This window comes from Triturus cristatus, chromosome 4_2, assembly GCF_964204655.1.
Source record: "Triturus cristatus chromosome 4_2, aTriCri1.1, whole genome shotgun sequence".
In the NCBI taxonomy this organism is placed as follows: domain Eukaryota; kingdom Metazoa; phylum Chordata; class Amphibia; order Caudata; family Salamandridae; genus Triturus; species Triturus cristatus.
Genome location: NC_140586.1, coordinates 63,645,968 through 63,664,796, shown reverse-complemented (window position 1 = coordinate 63,664,796; position 18,829 = coordinate 63,645,968). Strand labels below are relative to the sequence as shown.

Genomic DNA, 18,829 nt, shown 5'->3' with positions numbered 1-18,829 from the left:
CAATTTGAGGGTCTGGGCACTGTAAACTTAATACTAGCTGTGTTAAGGTAAATACATTGCCCGGGTCCCTAACTTAATATCTGGCAGCAAAGTCATTTTTTCCACGTCTGCCTGCAGGGTCCTCCTGTGACTCTAAGAGGCAGATGCGACACACAAGCTGCCTTGCTGGAAAGTTCATTTGAAGATGCCTGTCATGGGCCGGTCAATGTAAGTAACTTAAGGTAATTACAGTGTCACGCCCCTGACAGTGATGAATGCCACGAAAATTCCTTATTCTGTGCATGTCACACTACGCCGAATGAGGACTTCTTACTTCAACACGCATCTTGCCTGCATTTCTCCCTTTTTTCAGCCCAGGGCAGGCACATGCAGAAAGAGCAGAATTACCTCCAGTTTTGGATCTTCTTACTGCATATTGAAAAAAAAGGATCTCGTCAATCCCGATTTATGAACTCAGATCCCCTTGCTTTAGCCACCATTGTTTTTAGCCACATGACCTGTGCTTTCTCTACGGTCAAAGGTATCATTTTCATGTTTTCTCTAGGACCTCATTTTGGTTTGTGAAGTGGAGGTGACCTGTGTGGAGGGGTTGCAACCATAAAAAAAGATGTTTCTTAATGTACAAAAATCCTTTTATGAGTCAGAAAATTCATTATAACTCGTGAAGAGCTTTGAGATCTTTACAGAATCGCAAATAGAAGGGGGTGAAAGAGGCATACTTCTCCTATTTGCCATTTGAAAAATAATGTAGCCACGGTTTGCGACTGCCACTACAATCACAATCCAATGAGGACTACCAACCCTCAGGTTGGAGTGGTAACTGATTCGCAAAGAGCCTGGTGTCCCATTGGAGCATCTTCCCATTAGCCAAAATCATCAGCTGCCTTGGTGGGAGCAGGCAGTGCTGCAGAGGTGTCCTTTTGGTGTACATATGCCTTTGTGAATCCTATCAGTCTCCTTAGAGGGAAGAGACAGTAGTCAAGAGGCCTGTTGCATCCTTCTCCTAATGTCTTGCCAAACAGGACCATGTTTAAAAAAAACAGAACCTGTGTCTTAATGAAGTTGGTCTGCTTTGAAAACGTATCCCATTTGGCAAAGTAAATTTAGAGATGGAGTTTTGCTGACCCTTGCAGACCCCCATCCCTGCATTGGCAGCCATTCACCGGAGTTGCAAATTGAGACCTGCCTAACGAGTATTCATTAAACGAGCCATTTTGCTAACCCCTCGGAATAGACAATTTGCAATGTGACCTAATAGCAGGTAGGGCACATCACAAACTGTATTCCTATTCGCAAACCAGTTGATGTGCAAAATGTTCATCTCTGGTTTGGAAATGGGAATTAAATATCAGTCCACTGGCGATCCACGCCTCTAATCAGGAGGTAGCCCAGCCCAGTTTCTGGCATCGCATTGGGGTATGAGTTACAAATGCATTTTTCCTCTCAAATTTCCAAGTAGTGAGCAATTAGGCTCAAGAGCCAACATTTTGCTGTCATAGGCAATGACTCCTCCGACTTTGCGGTACATTTGTTTGCAGATGTTGTTCATTGGCTTAGAAAATAAGCTATTTCTCTTGCTGCCAGTCAAAGATGGCGGTTCTGTTACAGGATAGATTTCTGACATGACTACTCCTGCGTAACTTATTCATTTATTAATTCAGGTCTGAGTTTGAAGAGGAGGTCATGGAACACCCTCTGATTTGAGGATGTAGTACTAAAACCGAAGGAGAATTCACCAGTTCCATCTAAGGTTTCAAGATTTGAGGTGTAGCTCAACCAGTCAAGTTTTCTCCCTTTAAATAATGGTACTTTTAGTAGGTTATCCTCCATTATACATTCAGGGCCACAAATACCAGACTGCAAAGAAAAAAGCCCAGCCTGGACGAGCTCTGGGAGCTACCTCCACCTTGGGGATAATAAGGTGGAAGAAATTCAACCCCTCCAATGTTATAATCTCCTCTGGAAACTGGAGGATTTTTCCTTGCCACCAAATTCAAAATCAGACTGAAACCCTCCACGGTGATCCCTTTATTGTGTCCTCTTCATCCTACCCTGATTCCAAATATCCCCCAAACACTTACATGTCTCTAGCCATAGACAAATCTTACAGCTATCCATCACCCTCACACCAACCTTATCTCAACCTATAATCAATCTTTTTACTTCATCTCAAGTACAACAACAATAATTAATTGACCTCAATGTCCCCAACAGAAATGCTTTAATGAGTCACCTGGATGTTTCTTTCTCATGAATGTTAGTTGCATTGACTTGCTGAGTTTAAGTTGCTCTGGTCAACCAGTAAACAACAGCACTGGTAAGGGAAGGTATTAATGGGAGCAAACAATCTCAGGAGGAACACAATGTAAATGCATTACTTTGACTTCCACAGATGTATCCTGATCACCCCCAATGTCTTGCGGGTAGAGAACAGTGAGACAGTCGTCATCGAAATCTACAATCAAAACATCCCTATTGATGTTGAAGTGTCTGTGTATGACTTTCCACAGAAGAGGAAAAGCCTTTTCACTGCCAACATCGCTCTCAACAGCAGAAATGGGTACCAGGGAATATCAGAGATAATGGTGAGTGGAAGCCCAATAAACTCTTTCAGGCAGGGGACAGTAGGGCGTGGACAGAGGCAATACACTGCACAGCATTGTTAAATATTCCTATGATTTTAGAATTCTAAAGACATGTTCTGACAAAGTTTAGAACCTAACAAATGGAGAAAGTCTGGTTACTATTTGGAAATACTGAGCTGATCACAGGACCACAGCCAGCTACAATTGACAACATGGGGTGAAAAACACCCATGGTTCAGTTAAATAAGATTAGGAAACATTTGACTAATAATTTTTTTTGAAGGGCCAATTGGTACTAATAGAGACTTAGTCCTAGTCTTCTTCTTTATTCAGGTTCCTGCTAAAGACATGAAGGAAGATTCCAAACTCAAACAGTATGTCTACGTAATTGCCAAATCTACTGCCTGCCATATGGAGAAAGTGGTCCTCGTTTCCTTTCAAAGTGGATACATATTTATCCAGGCCGATAAAACCATCTATACACCTGGATCGACAGGTAAAAAGCCTTTTTATACAATAAATTCGATATTTTACAAAATGAGATTATACTTTAGGGCTACAGATAATATTATGCTGGCACATATAGCTACAGAACATCTTGTTTGAGTCAAAATTGTCTATCAAAAGTTAAGTCCATGGAACAAAACTGCTCTTCAGATACATAGGCTCTAAATATTATTTGATGTCAGGCTGGAACCCAGAACACATTTTGTTTATCTATATATTCCTTATTATTGAGTTGATCACATTTGTAAGCCAACTAGAGTAATCACTATAGAGACTTCATAGAAGAGAGATTTTGCATCTCTAAGAATTGAACAATACCAGGCATCTAACTTCCAAACTTGTGTGATATACATGATCGTCTCTAATCAACTGTGAAAGTATGCAAACTGTAATCAATAAAAAAGGTCCAAATTAATACTAAACATATAATCCTGTAGAAATATGAGGAATCTCTGTTTGCCCCCCTCTACTGTATAGAACTACGCCTCTGTACACTAAATGGCAGGAAGTTTCCCTGCATCAGATATATGTATACTGTGACGGAATTACTTTTATTGTTTCTTTCATTTATTGTATTTGTAATTGCTTGCATGTTTTTTTGTCTGAAAATTCAATAAATAAATTATTTAATAAAAAAATAAATGTGTGGAATCTAGCAAGATAAGCTTTATTAATTCTATTTTTGAATTGTGCTTTCCTGGTAGATGATGGACCGTCAGAGATTTCTCATGTCAATGAGCCCTTACTCACAATATTTAGGTCCTAAGAATTTCTAAAGAAAATTTAAGATCTTGTAATTCTCTATTTTCTGATTTCATAAATGCTGGTTATTTTGTCCATGCAAATCAACACAGCCTTTCCTCCAAGTACAACATCTACCTGGCGGCACAACGGACCATCTACCAAGTTATAAATTAGGCCCATAATTTGAAACAAAAGATGTAATCTAATATTCTTATATTCTTATATTTTTTTAATTAGAATTAGGTTGTATGGTTCCGACAGCAGATGTACAGACTGTCGATATTTGCCGGTCCACATGTATTCACCAAGTTTTAAATCAGTCACTTAGATAAAAGTACACATAAAAGATGCAGAGTAGACCATGATATAATCATTAATAATACTATTTAACAGGGGCGTGGCTTGGCTTCCGCTGAGATGATCACACAATAACTGAGCTCTGCTCCGTACGTTTGCCGTATCCCTGACATCCATATAACAGCCCCAAATCCGAGGCACACAAAAACGATAAAATTCAGTGGACTCCCCAAGAGGTACAGTGGAGGCAATTCGCGCCCACACCTGCCACTGAAGCAGAGTTGGAGAGACACAAGTGGAGTGGCATACCAGTTAGCATGGTTGACCAGCTGTAGGAGTGGAGGAAGAGTGGAAGAGGTCCTGGCCTGACCGTGGTCCTGTGGCCGCCGGGATCCTCCATCACTGAGACCAATGCTGCAGTAGAAGAGTGTCGGTGATTGAAAACAGAAGACCCCATTCAGATCGGGTCCAAGGCCAAAGACCACGTGAGTTGCCACCGAGGAAGACCCTGCGGTCTGCGACAGCACCGGGGAGAGGTATGGAGTTGTTGGCAGAGGCAGGGGTGGAAATGCGGCCAGCCTAGAGAGCAATTGTGGCCGCATGGGAGGAGAAGGAGCGACGTCAGAGAGCTAATTGCCCCCGGTGCTTTTCCCTGCTCGCCAGCTCCTTAGCGAGGCCTGGAAAGAGATACTGCGGGAATTGACTCAGAATGCCCAGTGAGAACATAGGCAGCCAGAGAGGCAGAGGTGGTTCACCCGGGGCCACAGCACAACAGGGTTGTGTGATGAAACAAAGGAGAACTTGGATTGAGCCACAGAGGGGGAATAATTCATCCAGCTGGTCGATGCCCGACTGGGCAGAGAATATGCTGACACACCCCAGGCTTGCGCAGCAGGTAGAGACACAGGCGTGGGCAGACACCTATCTGCAATGGTGAAACCCAAAGAAGTGGGGATGCACCAACCAAACGGACTAGTAGGCAGTCCCGAGAACACAAATGGATGCAGAGGGAAGCATTGTGGAGCCTCCGGCAGTTGAGAAACTCTCCTTGGGGGCAATAGTTGCTGCAATAAAGGACTTGAAGGGCACGTTGGAGCCCAAGAACGACATAGTGACAATTGAAGTCAATCTTATCAGAGCCGACCTCCAACAACTCAGTGAAAGATAACAACAGTGGAAGTCCAGATAGGCCAGCTCCAGTCCACAACAAAACTTCTAAGGACACAAGTGCAATTGCTGACAGGCCTCTACAATGGCAGCGAAGCTTAAAGACCAAGAAGAGAGGGCAAGGAGAAACAACTTTAGAGTGGTGGGGGTGTGAGAAGGAGCAGAGAGCCCCGTGTGGACCTTTTCTCAGAAGACTTCATATTAAATACTTACACCCAAAATTCTTGTCCACATTTGTTTCAGTTGAGAGAGCACACAGGGCGCCAGTACCCCCACCCGCCCCGTACAATAATAGCAAGGATTTTTTATTATTGTGACAGAGATGCAATTCTCCAAGCATCAAGGGTTAGAGGAGATCTACACTGCGAAAATATGCTAGTTCACATCTACCCTGACTTTACTCTACAGGTCCTGCGCCAGAGGCATAGCTTCAAAGCGGTTAAGATAGAACTTAGAGAGTGCTGCCTCAAATACATGATGCTCTTCCCTGCAAATTGTCCGGTGGTAGCGGAGGGAAAGACATGGCATTTCACATCCCTTGAGAAAGCCTTGGGATGGCTGGAGAGCTGGCATGTTGCTGGTCGAGGTGGTGGCAAAGAAACAACATGAGATTGTGGGGGGCCAATGAGAGACAGGACAGCAGAGGACCTGCATATCACGGTCTCAGCAACAGCACAACTCTCAATTTGACATAGTCTATGTTCCCATTCTTCCGCTACCCTCTGGACAGGCAAATGTATTCGCTGTATTGAAATGATGTATGTTCTGTTCACCTGAGTGATGCAGTAGCAACCATTGTCCCTTTCAAAAATAGACACTTAACTCTGAAAAAATTAGTGAGCAGCAGAATCTTCCAGAAGGCTTCAACCTCCTATTAGCCCTGCAGGTGCCCCGGTTAAACAATCTAAACAAATTACTTTTGCTGGTACAGCAGCTGCTGTAAGTTCCTGCCAATTAGCTTCAATCAAGAGAACATTGCCTGAGGCTGTGTTGAACATTCCATGACCCCAACAGGTATCTACCTGCCAATTTGCCTCAATCAAATAAATTAGCCAGGAGCAGTGTTGAATGACCCTTGCAGAGATGACTTACTGCCAATTAAAATCATGTGACTCAGCTTCTAGCAACTTCCAGTGTTTTCCCCCTTCACATGCCCTGTAGGTGGCCTGCAGTTCTATGAATAAACCGCCTTAGCCATTAGCATTGTTTGGCCTCCCTGCTGACCACTCACCTGTTTCCTGTGATCGGTGCCTCTCCTGACGTCATTCCAGCTTCCCCAGGGATATGCTGAAGTCTCCAGCGACCAGCTGAACCACGATCTCTGAAAGAGAACAAGAAGAAGAAAAAGATTAAAGAGAAAATAAGAACAACTCTAGCTTCAACGTATTCTTGTACACAATTGATATATGCTTATATTTAAATGTTCTGAGCTCAGTAGCCTTCTTGGACAATTACATTGCAAGGCAATGACTTAAATGCAACATTTAACCTCCTCTGACATGGCTCTGTCAGACCCCAGCTATTTTCTGGACACTCCTCAAATGTCAGCGCTATAATTTGGCCTGCTGTCCCCATGGATTTGCCTTAAGAAATCTACTCCTTACAAAACTTACAAAGCGTAGATACAGGAACTCATTTTTTACGAGCCTTAACGTCGGCTCAGACTTTAGCAAGATTTCAACCTCCAGTTTAGTAAGTTCAGAAGACTAATTCATTGGAAAGACAGTGCCCAGTAGATGTTTGTTTAAGGTAAGGTCACAACTAATGGGCTACATAGTACAAGGGGAAGAAAGACCTAAAGATTGTGTGCACACCTATTTCCTTGTGCCAGACAGGTACTCCTTAACCGGTGAGCCACAACATCTGAGACTGGCCCTTGCGAGGTTCACTGCAGTCGCCACAGAGGAGAACCACAGCATCTTGTCTTTCCAACCCCAACACCCTTTCCCCGAGGGGCCTGTGGTCGAAACTGCGTTTTATCCTGACCTCCTGCATGGGCCACTAGGAGGAATCCGGGGATTCAGCGTCATTCATCTAAACAAAAACTTAAAACCCACCTGTTCCCCAAAGCCTGATGTCGGACAGTCATGCAGCACCCACCTACCTTCACCGTGAGAACTCCCTACATTAGCGCCGTGATATCCTGTTGGATGAATGTCGCGCTTTACAAATAAATAAAATAAAATAAACCACCTGGGATTCAGGTGAGTGGTTAATTACACTGCAGGGGAAGCAGTCCAAAAGAGAAACATTACAGACAATTTGATGGGACCGTAAGATGCCAATTTTTATGTATCTACTCTTGGTCCTCAATATAAGCAGGTGTATGGCTTCAGTTGCACGCCAGCCATGGGCCAGGGAATTGGGTGTTTGATGGTGAGAGGAGACAATTGGGAGGGGATGCATGCATAGATTCTATTGGTACCTCTAAGGCCAGCAGCTTACTTGAAGGCAACTCAGGATTTACATGCAGAACTGAGTGACAGGGGTATAGACTAATAATGCATTTCTCCATGTGTCATTAATGGTGGAGCCAGCGTACCGCTAAAATTGGTAACAAATGTTGTTGTTGGGATGACAGGTGCTCTGCAGGCAGGGAAGGTGGGGTGTTGAGGACCTAGCTAGCAGGGTTGCAGGGAGGGGGGTAACAGTTTCACAATTGGGGAATGTTTAGTTGTTATAGAAATGCAAAAGGTTGGAATGAAAGTGCTCAACTACAGTGGGGGCTGCTCCTAGGTTACAGTACGAGGCAGAACCAGGGGGTAAAGGTAATATAACCCACAGTATGTATTTATGTATGTAGACAATTTGTATAGCGCAATAGTTTCTCCAACAGAGTGTCCCCATGCTAGGATTCCACATGAGAGGTGGCTACAAAGGTTTCTACCAAGAGGAGCTTTGTCTGAGAGTTGTATGAAAATCAGGTTTTTAACTTCTTCCTGAAAATACTTACAGACCATTCCTGCCTAAGATCTAACGGCAGCGTGTTCCAAAGTTTAGCGGCAAGATCGCTGAGGAAACACCCTCCTAGACGCACTCAGGCTAACCTGGGAACCACGGCCAAGGCAGCATCAGAGGACCTTAAGCAGCGATTGGGCTGATATGATTGTATCAGGGGGAAAAAATAACAGGAACCCCTTGAGTTCAGAATTCTATGAGCGTAACATAGAGCTTTAAAGGAGATCCTTTCCCTCATTGGAAGCCAATGTAATTATTTTGGGGTAGTACCTGTGGACGGGAATCTAGGGATGTTAGGCAACATCCTTGCTTCTGCAGTCTGGAACTGTTGGAGCGTTCTAATTCTACCTTTGGTATAATCAAGGTAGAACACATTACAGTAGTCCAATCTGGACATCAAGAGGGCTTGAACCACAGTTTTTTAGGTGCATCAGGAAGCAGCCCAGGATCTTACACAGCGTCTTTAGAATGCCAAAAAAAGTCTGTGCAAGACTGATGATCTGGTCACCAAAAGACAGATTGTTATCAAATCATATTCCCAAGTTTTTTGCCTTGGATTTAAAAGTTGGGATAGGTCCCAACACACCAGGCCACCACATGGTGGACCAAGTGGAGGATTGTTTTCTTACAATCAGCACCTCTGTTTTACTGGCACTTAGTTTCAGGCAAGTGTGGTCAATCGAGCTAGCTAGGCCTACCAGGCAGTTCCTAAAGTTGGTAGCAGAGAGACCGTCATCCTGCACTAGGGAAATAATTACCTGAGTGTCATCGGCGTAAGATACACATGATTGTGAAATTAACCCACTTGCTAGTCACATGACTGGGAAGCAGCAGCAATCTCAAAAAATCTGGTCCTGGAAAATCAATGACCTCAGTGGTAAGATAAAGAAAACAGTGGTTCTGTAGTTCATCAAAAGGCACACCCAGATGTTATTTTATTACAGGAAACGCACCTCAAAGGGAACCATTGTAAAGCACTTGACAGATTTGGATACACATTAATGGTGAATGCGGGTTACACCGCTGGTTCCAGGGGGGTTGGTGTTGTATGTAGGAAGGCACTGCCCTTTATCCCCACGAAGACATGGAATGATTCTCTGGGTAGAAATGTAGCGGTGAGTGGGCAGTGGAAGGGGCAGACCCTTAACCTCTGTTCAGTATATATACCTCCTAACTAAATACATTCATATTTGCTCTGTTAGGCCTTCTGCTCCTGGAACTCCCAGAGGGAAAGTTGGTTTTGGGAGGGGATATGAATTATGTGATCAACATAGACCTGGATGTTGGGGAGGGGAGGCTTCTGGGAGGAGCCCAGGCCCACTGCGATATTTCTACTGGCTATGGGCCTGGATTAAATCTGAAGCATCCAGAGTCCAGGCAATTTACGCACTTGTTGGCAGGGCACCGGAGTCTGGCTCGCTTGGACTATTTGATTACACAGACCACCCACTTGGGTGACTTTAAGAGGGCCATACATGTGGCACAGGGAGTATCGAATCACTCACGAGTTGAAGTGGTGCTCAAAGGTCTGGTGAGGGACCACAGTTTACGCCCTAAATTCGACCAGTGGTTCCTCAAAGATAAGAAATTTAAATTGAAAATGATGGAATGGGCTGAGTTATTTTTTTAAGGAAAACCTGGGGTCAGTGAGTTCACCTGTAGTGATGTGGAAGGCGTTCAAAACAGTGATTCGAGGCCAGGTCAAAGCCCGAATGTGGTTGATTAAGAAAGAGAAAAAACTGAAAGGCATTGTATTGGAGCGTAACATTGCTCACTTAGAGGCCCGTATGGCTGGGAGGGAGATGGCCTCACCTCATTAGGACATCAATTAGGACTGCGACTGTACGCGTTGAGGGCCTTGATAGTAAATATTGCCAGGGTTCAGGCACTGGCCACCCGGCAGCACTTTTATGATGTGAGAGATAAAGCTAGCAATTGCTAGCCTGCCTAGAAAAATGGGATGGTGAACGTAGATGGGTCCCAGGAATAGTGTATGGGGAGGGGATGAGGTACTCCATGGGAAACACGATCGCTGAGGCATTCTCTTATTATTATGAGGCTCTGCATACGCCCATATCCGAGATGTCAGGTGCAGACTGTGAAGTATTTCTAAGGGATGTGACTCTCGCCCAGTTGACGGAGGAAGGCAGCAGAATGCTAGAAGGACACCTGACAGTAGAGGAACTGAGCACGGGGGCACACACACTGCAATCAGGGAAACCGGTGGGGCCAAACGGCCTACCTGTGGAGTTATTCAAGTGCATTATGGATAAAACAGCTGAACACCTATTGAATATGTTTCAGGGGGCTATGAGAGACAGCTCTCTACCACAGGACCAAAGAATAGCGGTTATAGTAGTAATCCTTAAAGAGCGCAAGCCCCCGATGGAATGTTGGATGCATAGACCAATTTCATTGCTTAATTATGAGGCCAACACATTGGCCAAAGCCCTGTCACTTCACTTGCAAACAGTGATTACATATCTGATCCATCAGGATCAATCCAAATGTATGCTGCATAGGGGGCACGACTAAACCTGAGAAGATTATATGGGATCATTCATGTGACGGAATCCTCTTTCACAGAACAAACAGCTCTTCTGTCCCTAGACGCTAAAATGGCATTTGAAAGCATGGAGGGGAGTTATTTATTTGCAATACTGACATGTCTTAGTTTTGGGCCTAAGTTTATTGGGTGTGTCAAGCTTCTCTACGCAGAACTGCTGGCCTGAGTATGAGTTAATAACTCAGTGTCCAAGGTGGTTTCCATCCTAAAGGGTACAAGACAAGGTTGGCCCTTTTACCCAAATCTCTTTGCCTTGGCCCTTGAGCCATTAGCGGCCTGGTTGCGACAAGATTCCCTCATATTGGGCATTCCAGTGGATAGAGAATGGGATGAAAGAATCTCTCTGTACGTGGATGATGTACTATTATATGTCATGAAGCTCATACACTCCATCGATAGGTTTTACCGGATTTTCCACACATTTGTGAACTACTCAATATCGAATAAACTGGGAAAAGTCCTCACTATTCCCGCTGGTGGGGGAGTACCAAAATTGACCTCTAGATGTAGTGTCCCAATCGAAATGGTTGGATTCCACTACCTGGGGTTGTACATGACTAGGACGGCAAAGACCTTTTACGCTAAGAACCTCTCTGCATAACTAACCAATTTCGCAGAGATGGCCAGCATTGGAAGACGCTTAAGCTTTCACTGATGGGTCGAGCGGCCATTTTCAAAATGATAACTCTCCCACGTCTACTATATGTTTTGCAAAATACGCCCTACCAAATCCCGCACTACTTTTTTCAAAAGATAAGCTCAGAATTGTGGCTATTGCTGTGAAGCGGCGGTACTTTACATATAGCCTTACAAAAGATGCAATGAGGAGTCTATGACGGAGGTTTGGCGGTGTCTGATATCAAGAAATATTATTCGGCCGCCCAGTTAGTCACAGTGAATGACTGGGTATTTGGAGATTGAGTAGATCCAGCTTCTAGGGTAGACAGGATGGACATGGTGGCAGGGGATACCCCCCATACCGTAGAAAGATGGACCGGAGTCGGCCTTTCCATACACAGACAGTGGTGAGGGTGTGGAGGGAGGCTACAAGGTGTCTGGGTTGAGAGGGTACAATGACAGAGATGGCACCACTTTGGGACAGCTACCTTCTTCAGGGGATGGGGGAGTTACTGGGCTTCACGAAATGGGAATTAATTGGTCTGGAAAGACTGGGTGACACCTGGAGGGGACAGGCCTATGTCTCCTTAGCTACTGTCCAATAGGATATTGACCTGGGGGAAACTGAGTGGCTCCAATATTTACAGTTGGGTCACACATTGCGGGGTCCCATCTGAGAGGGAGAGTTATTGACCGAGGCAGCCCCGCTGGAAGACCGCCAATTGACAGACCCCTTGATTGATAAAGCTATCTCAGCTGTTTATTAAAAACTGGTGAATAGCTCTCCGGATCCATTGGGGCCAATGAATGCGGCTTGGGAGGGGATCTCGGCCCACTAGACGATGAGGAATGGGTGGAAGCCAAGCAGGGTCCAAGAGAAGTGACCATACAGTCTTGCTTTAGGCTGATCCAACTGAAGATTTTGCATACAACTTATTACTCCAGGTCACTGTTGTACCATTTGGGAAGGGCTGAAAGTCCACTATGTCAGTGGGGATGTGGACAGGAGGGGACATTTTATCACCTGCTGTGGGACTGCCCACTGATTCACAGATGTTGGACAGAAATGGGATGGATTATGGCTGAGGTGGGGGGGGCTGAAGGATCCCTGAGAAGCTAAGTGGCACCTGCTGCTTATCCCTGGGGCTGAAACCTGGCCGAGGTTTAAAAGAATCTTATTGGCACTGCCCTCAGTGGTGGCCAAAAGCAATATAGCATGTGGTTGAGGGGTGGTCTGTTTACCGAGTGTGGCTGACAGGTTAGCAAGGTTTGTAGATAGAGACACTTAGGTTTAGGGAGAAGAATTGTGTACAACTGCACTGTGATGGGTCTTGCTAATCGTTAGAGGATGTAACCGCTGTCCATTTCGACCAAAGGATCGATGTTAAACTGTACTCTTTAATTTCAAAGTACTGTTGATTGAGCACTGATTTCTAGAAAGAGTTGATACAAAAAATAATAGAATTTCACAATAGTAGTAGTAGTAGTAATAACTTTATTCGATTGTAATCTTTACAATCATAAAAGCACAATTCATAAACATACATTCATAAACAAATTTCATAAACAGTTTAAAAACGAGCTATCCAGTTCATTTGTGAGACCGGCAGATTATGTAAGCATTATGAACAAGAGCAACAGGCAGGATAAACAAGTTAAGAATATAAATAATTAAACAAAGTTAAAAAGATTGAAGGGTTCAACAATAATAGCAGCATAGTTATCCCTCCATGCTTTTCCTGAAGATGATGGCTAGTTTCAAAAAACTGCATACATATAGGGTGTAGTCACAATTCAGGAGTTGAAGGAAATAAAGTGCTGGTTTAATCTGTGTGAATTTTAGTTTTTTTAGGCAAGGGTTTAAATATAGCCTCCGAGGTACTGAGTAATAAGGACAAATGAATAAAAAGTGCGCCAAATCTTGTGGAGACTTTCCGTCGCAGCCGCAAGCAGGCAACACTTGACCTCGGTGGGCCCCTCTTGGTACCGCCAGTAAGAGGTGAAACAGGTCAAAACGGAACCTTGTCAACAGGAAGCGATCGTAGCCAGTCATAGGCCATGATAAATACGGTTCCATTTGTAAACATGTTTTAAGTAGGGCGTGTTTCCTGACACTGTCTTTCAAAAGCTCACCCTCCTCGCGAGCAAGGTACCTAGTTGACATAAATGTTTTTTTCACAAATGTAACATCTGCTTTAGTTATAGTAATTGGGAATGAGAACAGGTCCGGCCGTCCCAATTCAGTGAGGCAATCTTTTATGTACTTCAGCCACGGGACCTTAAGCCTACCGTCCCAAGTTAAGGCTTCTCTTAATATATCGTGAGTAAGAGGTATATCGTTGTTTAGCCAAGAGTTCATCCAACATAATAAGGGGTTTGCTGCTATTCTATCACTAAGAAAGGGTACACCTAACTCCTCATGAACCGAGAAGTTTCCGGTTCCCCTTGGCAGCCTCAAAACCTTCTTTAAAAAGTTATTTTCTGTAGCCTCTAGGTCTCGCGTCTGGCTATAGCCCCAGAGCTCGCTACCGTAGCAAGCAACGGCAACGCTCTTGGCTTGATATAGTTTAATTTCACAATAGTTAATTTCACAATAGTATTTCATAAAACATACATTTATTTTTAACCTAAATCCGTTTTGCTTGCTTAAACAAGAGGGGTGGTTTCATTTAATTATTAAATCTTTATTGTTTCCATTAGTAGCAGTTTGATCATTAACCCACCGTGCCAATGGGCCCCAAATCAACCATCTTCTTTTATGTGTGTTCCCCCCCTTACACTGATGAAGAGCATGTTCTATATGGCGCTTGATAGGTAACATATCAGCCACTGTTGAAAGAATAGGGGTTCTGAGCTCATCCATTCCTCAGATACACATATCCGTCCGATAATAATACTGGCAAAGCGGGGAGTATTCCAATATATACATTATAACCTAATATAATAATCTGTGGTCTCCATTCAAAAAGCCAATAAATTAAAATATTCACATTCACTCTCTCTCTAAAACTATACAAGATGCAAACATATGTACTATATTGGAGTCTCTGAATTCCCACAGCGAGAGCTAAGATGGTTGACCCTCCCGCTCCATTTCCATAACTTGCCAGGGGTATAGTTAGTACAAATTAAAAATTGTTTTAATAGTTCAGAATTTTTGGATTGACAGAAAGTAAAAACAAGGCACTTAGCCTAATAATCTCACTGATATCAGCTTGCTCAGTCCTTATTATATTGCCCCAGTTTTGATTCTGACTAGCTAGTCAAATTCACTGAATTCCATAAATGCTTTGTAATAATTTTTGATCCTGCCTTTTGCATGGAGATTAATTCAGTGCAATGATTAATTTCTTGTCAGAGGCAACTCGTCACTGACTATTTTACTGTTAAACTTCCTAATCTGCAGATACTTGTAAAATGATTGTTTTGGCAGAGCAAACTTTACCTGCAAGTTCTCGAAAGAGCTAATTACATAGTTGCAGTAAATATATCATATCTTGCAACACTTGTCTCTAAAAGTTTCTGGAAATCATTTTGAGTTCCATAGAAGAGTATACCGATTATACGTCATCTTAACCCTTACTATTTTATAATAGTTATTTCCAAATATCCTTGAGTAAAAAACAATAGCCTTGTTTCTAAAGTACAGCTCATAAAGAGATGGTTCAGTTGATTTCAGTTTATGTCCTTGAATCAAGGTTTTCATGTGAATTATTAATAGTATTTAAAGTTGGGGAATGCCCATCCTCCTTTATCTAAAGGCAGTTTGAGAAATGTTTGCGCCCTTCTGGGTTTTTGATAAACCCATAGAAAGCTGCTACAAATCTAATCTAGCTTCTTAAACCAGCTAGATGTTAATCCGAGGTAAATCGACCAGGAAAAACGTAAAAACACTGGTAAAATCGTCACTTTTATTACTTTGCTTAGGTGTTCCTCTGAGAGGCCAAAGCAAACCATGTTTCAACAGCAAAAATGGGCTAGAATCATTGCACCAACCACAGACTCTCGCTTCTTTGCTTCTGATGTGGAATATATGGTACCACTCTCCAAAGCAGTAATTAGGAGCTGTGTACTCTCTGAATTTGTTAGTTGGAGTTGAGTTCTTGAGCAAACCAAACCCAACATTTTTAGGTCTCGTCTGACCCAGCGCATGCGCTGATCTGGCGAGACTTTTTGTGAGGGCTCAAAAAAGTGCTACCACTGTAGCCTAGAGCTACAGTGCATGTGCGCGCGCACTCACTTACGCGGCCGCAGGGCCGCTTTGATGTTTGATCGCGATCACTTTCACTTTCGCGGCCGTGTCCCTCTCGTCTCGCCTTGCCGTTTGGTCGTGCTGGGAGCGTCCCGTGTTTCGTCCGATCGGTTGCGGTGAGTGAACCCCCCTCCTTGTACCTCCGTCTGCTGGGTAAGCGGAGTGGCGGGCAAGGCGAGACGAGAGGGACAAGAGGGCGAAGACGGGGCGGGGACAGCCTAAATACCCCTGCCCCCTCCCCCTCCGCCGGAAGTATCCATTTGCCGGACGTCTTCCCTGGCTGAGCCCAGGGACTAGACCGGCTGCCCCCAGTGCCTTCATGCGGCACTAAGGCGGCCGCCCTGTTAGGGGGGCTGCTGCACAACCCCCCGGGGCAGCCTTGCATAGTGCCAATATCGGCAACTGTTGTCACATAACACATAGTAAGTACATAAATAAACCACACAACACTTTTTTGTAAGTGGAGAAATATTGCTGCAGGTTTATTAGCATAACCAATATGCAAACATGGTGGGTTATCTTACGGGCGATCCGATCCCAGGGCAGGCCAACCGCTATGCAGCCTGCCCATCTGATAAGCCTAAATTACACCGTGGCAGTCGCCGATTGGTGCATACCAAATCTTGGTAGGGGCCACCCCTCCCATCCGTGGACCACCAGTCCACGTGCTTACTCACGCCCCCCCCGAAAGAGGTGGGCGGGGCGTATGCTGGCAGCCCCCGGTTGCTCAGACCCACAACCGCCCGTAGGACTAACGGGGCGCCGTAGTTCTTCCAGGGGACAACTCTAGACATCCCTGGGTATCCTGGCTTAGCACCACGCTGTGCTGCTGTATGAAGTACCCCTTGGTATCTACAGACTCTGGATCGCCCTGTAACTCCTCCACAGCCTTGGGAGTGGCCACCGTCACTACCAGGGCCCCCCACCAAGGTAGCCTTATTTCCTTACAACCTGCTGCAGCCAAAGCTTCCCCTAGGTCCAGTAGGAAAGGATCCATGCCTAAACTAGAGAGGTGCACCCCATCTCCCTCCAGGCACCCTGTGGACTTGGCGTGTATAAGACCATGCCTGGTGAAGCCAAAACCTCTTTGCTCTGTGAAATCCCCGTGGATTGTGACTGATATGACCAGAAACCTAAAATAGGCGTTGGTCCAATGTTACCTTAGCCTGGCTGAAGAACAATACATATGACAAGCCACTCCTGCCAGGAAGTGCCAATGCGGGTGGAGTTAAGGGTGACAAGCCCGCTCTACTTCCTCATTCCTCAGTTATCTGAGTCTAGCACTAGTCGGAGTATGACCATCACCTTCCGACAGTCACCACCCTATGTGAAGCCTTGCTCTCCCAAACTTCTGCTAGCATACCAGGGAGCCGACAGGACAGCGTGACGCAGGGGGAACCAAAGCATAACTACCTCTCTATGTTGAATACTGGGAAATGCCAATAGTTCTCCTGCTACTTAGTAGCCCAAATATGTTTCCCAGGAGATTCCCCCAATCATATGGCCCAAATCGCCCCCGTTGGGAGGCCACTTCCACAACCTGCATTGCTGCAAGCTAGTGCTGGATGGCGGGAGAAGTTACCCGTAAGTGAGCCACCAGGCTCGGCCCTTGTAACCAGAGGTGAGACCCAAGCCCCTCTAAGTTCCGCTGCTTCATAACTATGTCCTCTAAAAAAGAACCTAAACCTCTCCAAGCTTGAGCACACACCTGCTAGACGATTAAGCAAGAGGGGCAGCCTTTTGATTGTACTGAAAGCTGCAGAAAGGTATCGAGGGTTGCTAGTAACACTATCTCTGACCTATACTTTACCCCGAAATCTGCATGTGTGCAATCTGAGGCCCAAAGAGATTTAAAAGTGCCAGAAACCCATTGGGTAGCTCGTGGAAGTAAAGCGACGTGTCTTCAAGACATACATTAATGATGTTATATCCTGAAAGAACATTTAAGGCAGACCTATTGCCCTTTTTATTTTATACCTTCTTTCAACATATGAGTGATATAGCTTCCTGTACAAACACAGACAATGTCCTTTCACATAATCCCCAGGGATGTAAGGGTGAATTTGGAATGGACCGTGTCATGAAGATATCATACACGATGCCTCAGTACATGATATCTGCCTAATCCACAGTCCTTCACAAGTTCACCCTGACATTCATGAGGCGTAAGAAAAGCTAGTTGCACTTTGCATGCACAGAAAAAAAACTATATGTAAGGTAAAATAAAAAAAAGGAAAGCTTATCTGTTCAAAATAATTCCATGGGGCAAGGTGTGGGGAGTGACAACATGGAGAAGCGAGGAGAGAGCTTCCCTTCTGCTTCCAGTAAAAATGGAGGAGGAAAGACTTCCGGCAGCTGGAGAGCTTGAGCACCTGATGGCGAGCGGGGAGAAGGGTCTCCCAGTGGCGCGAGAGCTCTAGGTGGCAGGGAGGAGGAGGTGCTTCAGCTACTTGTGGCGAGGTTTGCGCGCAAGAACATACACATGGCTGCTCTCTCAGATGACACAGATTCCCATCCACAAAATCCTATTTGCCGGAAGTGCTGAAACTGGGCTTCACTGTTCCTGGCTGACATTCTCTCACACCTGCCCCCAATGCAAATTTGAATGTTCAGGCCAGGTACAGTGGTTAAACCCTGTTGCAGCGTCATTGTATTCGATGGAGTTCGCCAATTTTCCATCCTTTAACAGACAACTATTTCCAATCTATTTGTCCGACTACCCTTCACTATTCTGTACATTTGAAATGGTGTAATGATGAGACATCAAAGTATGCGACCTGATGAGGGCATCTCTTTGTTTTTCTCTGCAGTACTTTATCGATTGTTCACCATGAGTGGCAAACTTCAGCCTGTCAGCAGAAGAGTCATTGTTGAATTTGAGGTAAGATGTCCACCAATCTGTAAGGAACTTTACAAAATAAACTCTGCAAATGTTGACAGATTTCTGTTGTACGTCCCATAGCACTTCATGACAAGCATTGGCATAGCCAATAGGTCTCGCTTTTGGGACCTTATAAGTATTTAGTTATGCAGCACAATATCTTCGGTGCAACAACATCAACTGTTGCATGGCTAAACACTTATATGGTCCCAAAGGCGAGACCTATTGGCTATGCACTATGGCCTATGCAAAAA

At 44.6% G+C, this 18,829-nt stretch overlaps 1 protein-coding gene across 1 annotated transcript in view; it reads left to right on the top strand.

The window, feature by feature from the left end:
• The window catches only part of LOC146832981 (complement C3-like), a 1,056,379-nt gene that overhangs the window by 54,875 nt on the left and 982,675 nt on the right, over positions 1 to 18,829 (top strand). Inside the window, exons 2-4 of the mRNA XM_085600524.1 lie at positions 2,393 to 2,585; positions 2,919 to 3,081; positions 18,505 to 18,575. Coding sequence (XP_085456650.1) covers positions 2,393 to 2,585; positions 2,919 to 3,081; positions 18,505 to 18,575 — 427 coding nt within the window. The remainder of the gene's footprint in view (positions 1 to 2,392; positions 2,586 to 2,918; positions 3,082 to 18,504; positions 18,576 to 18,829) is intronic.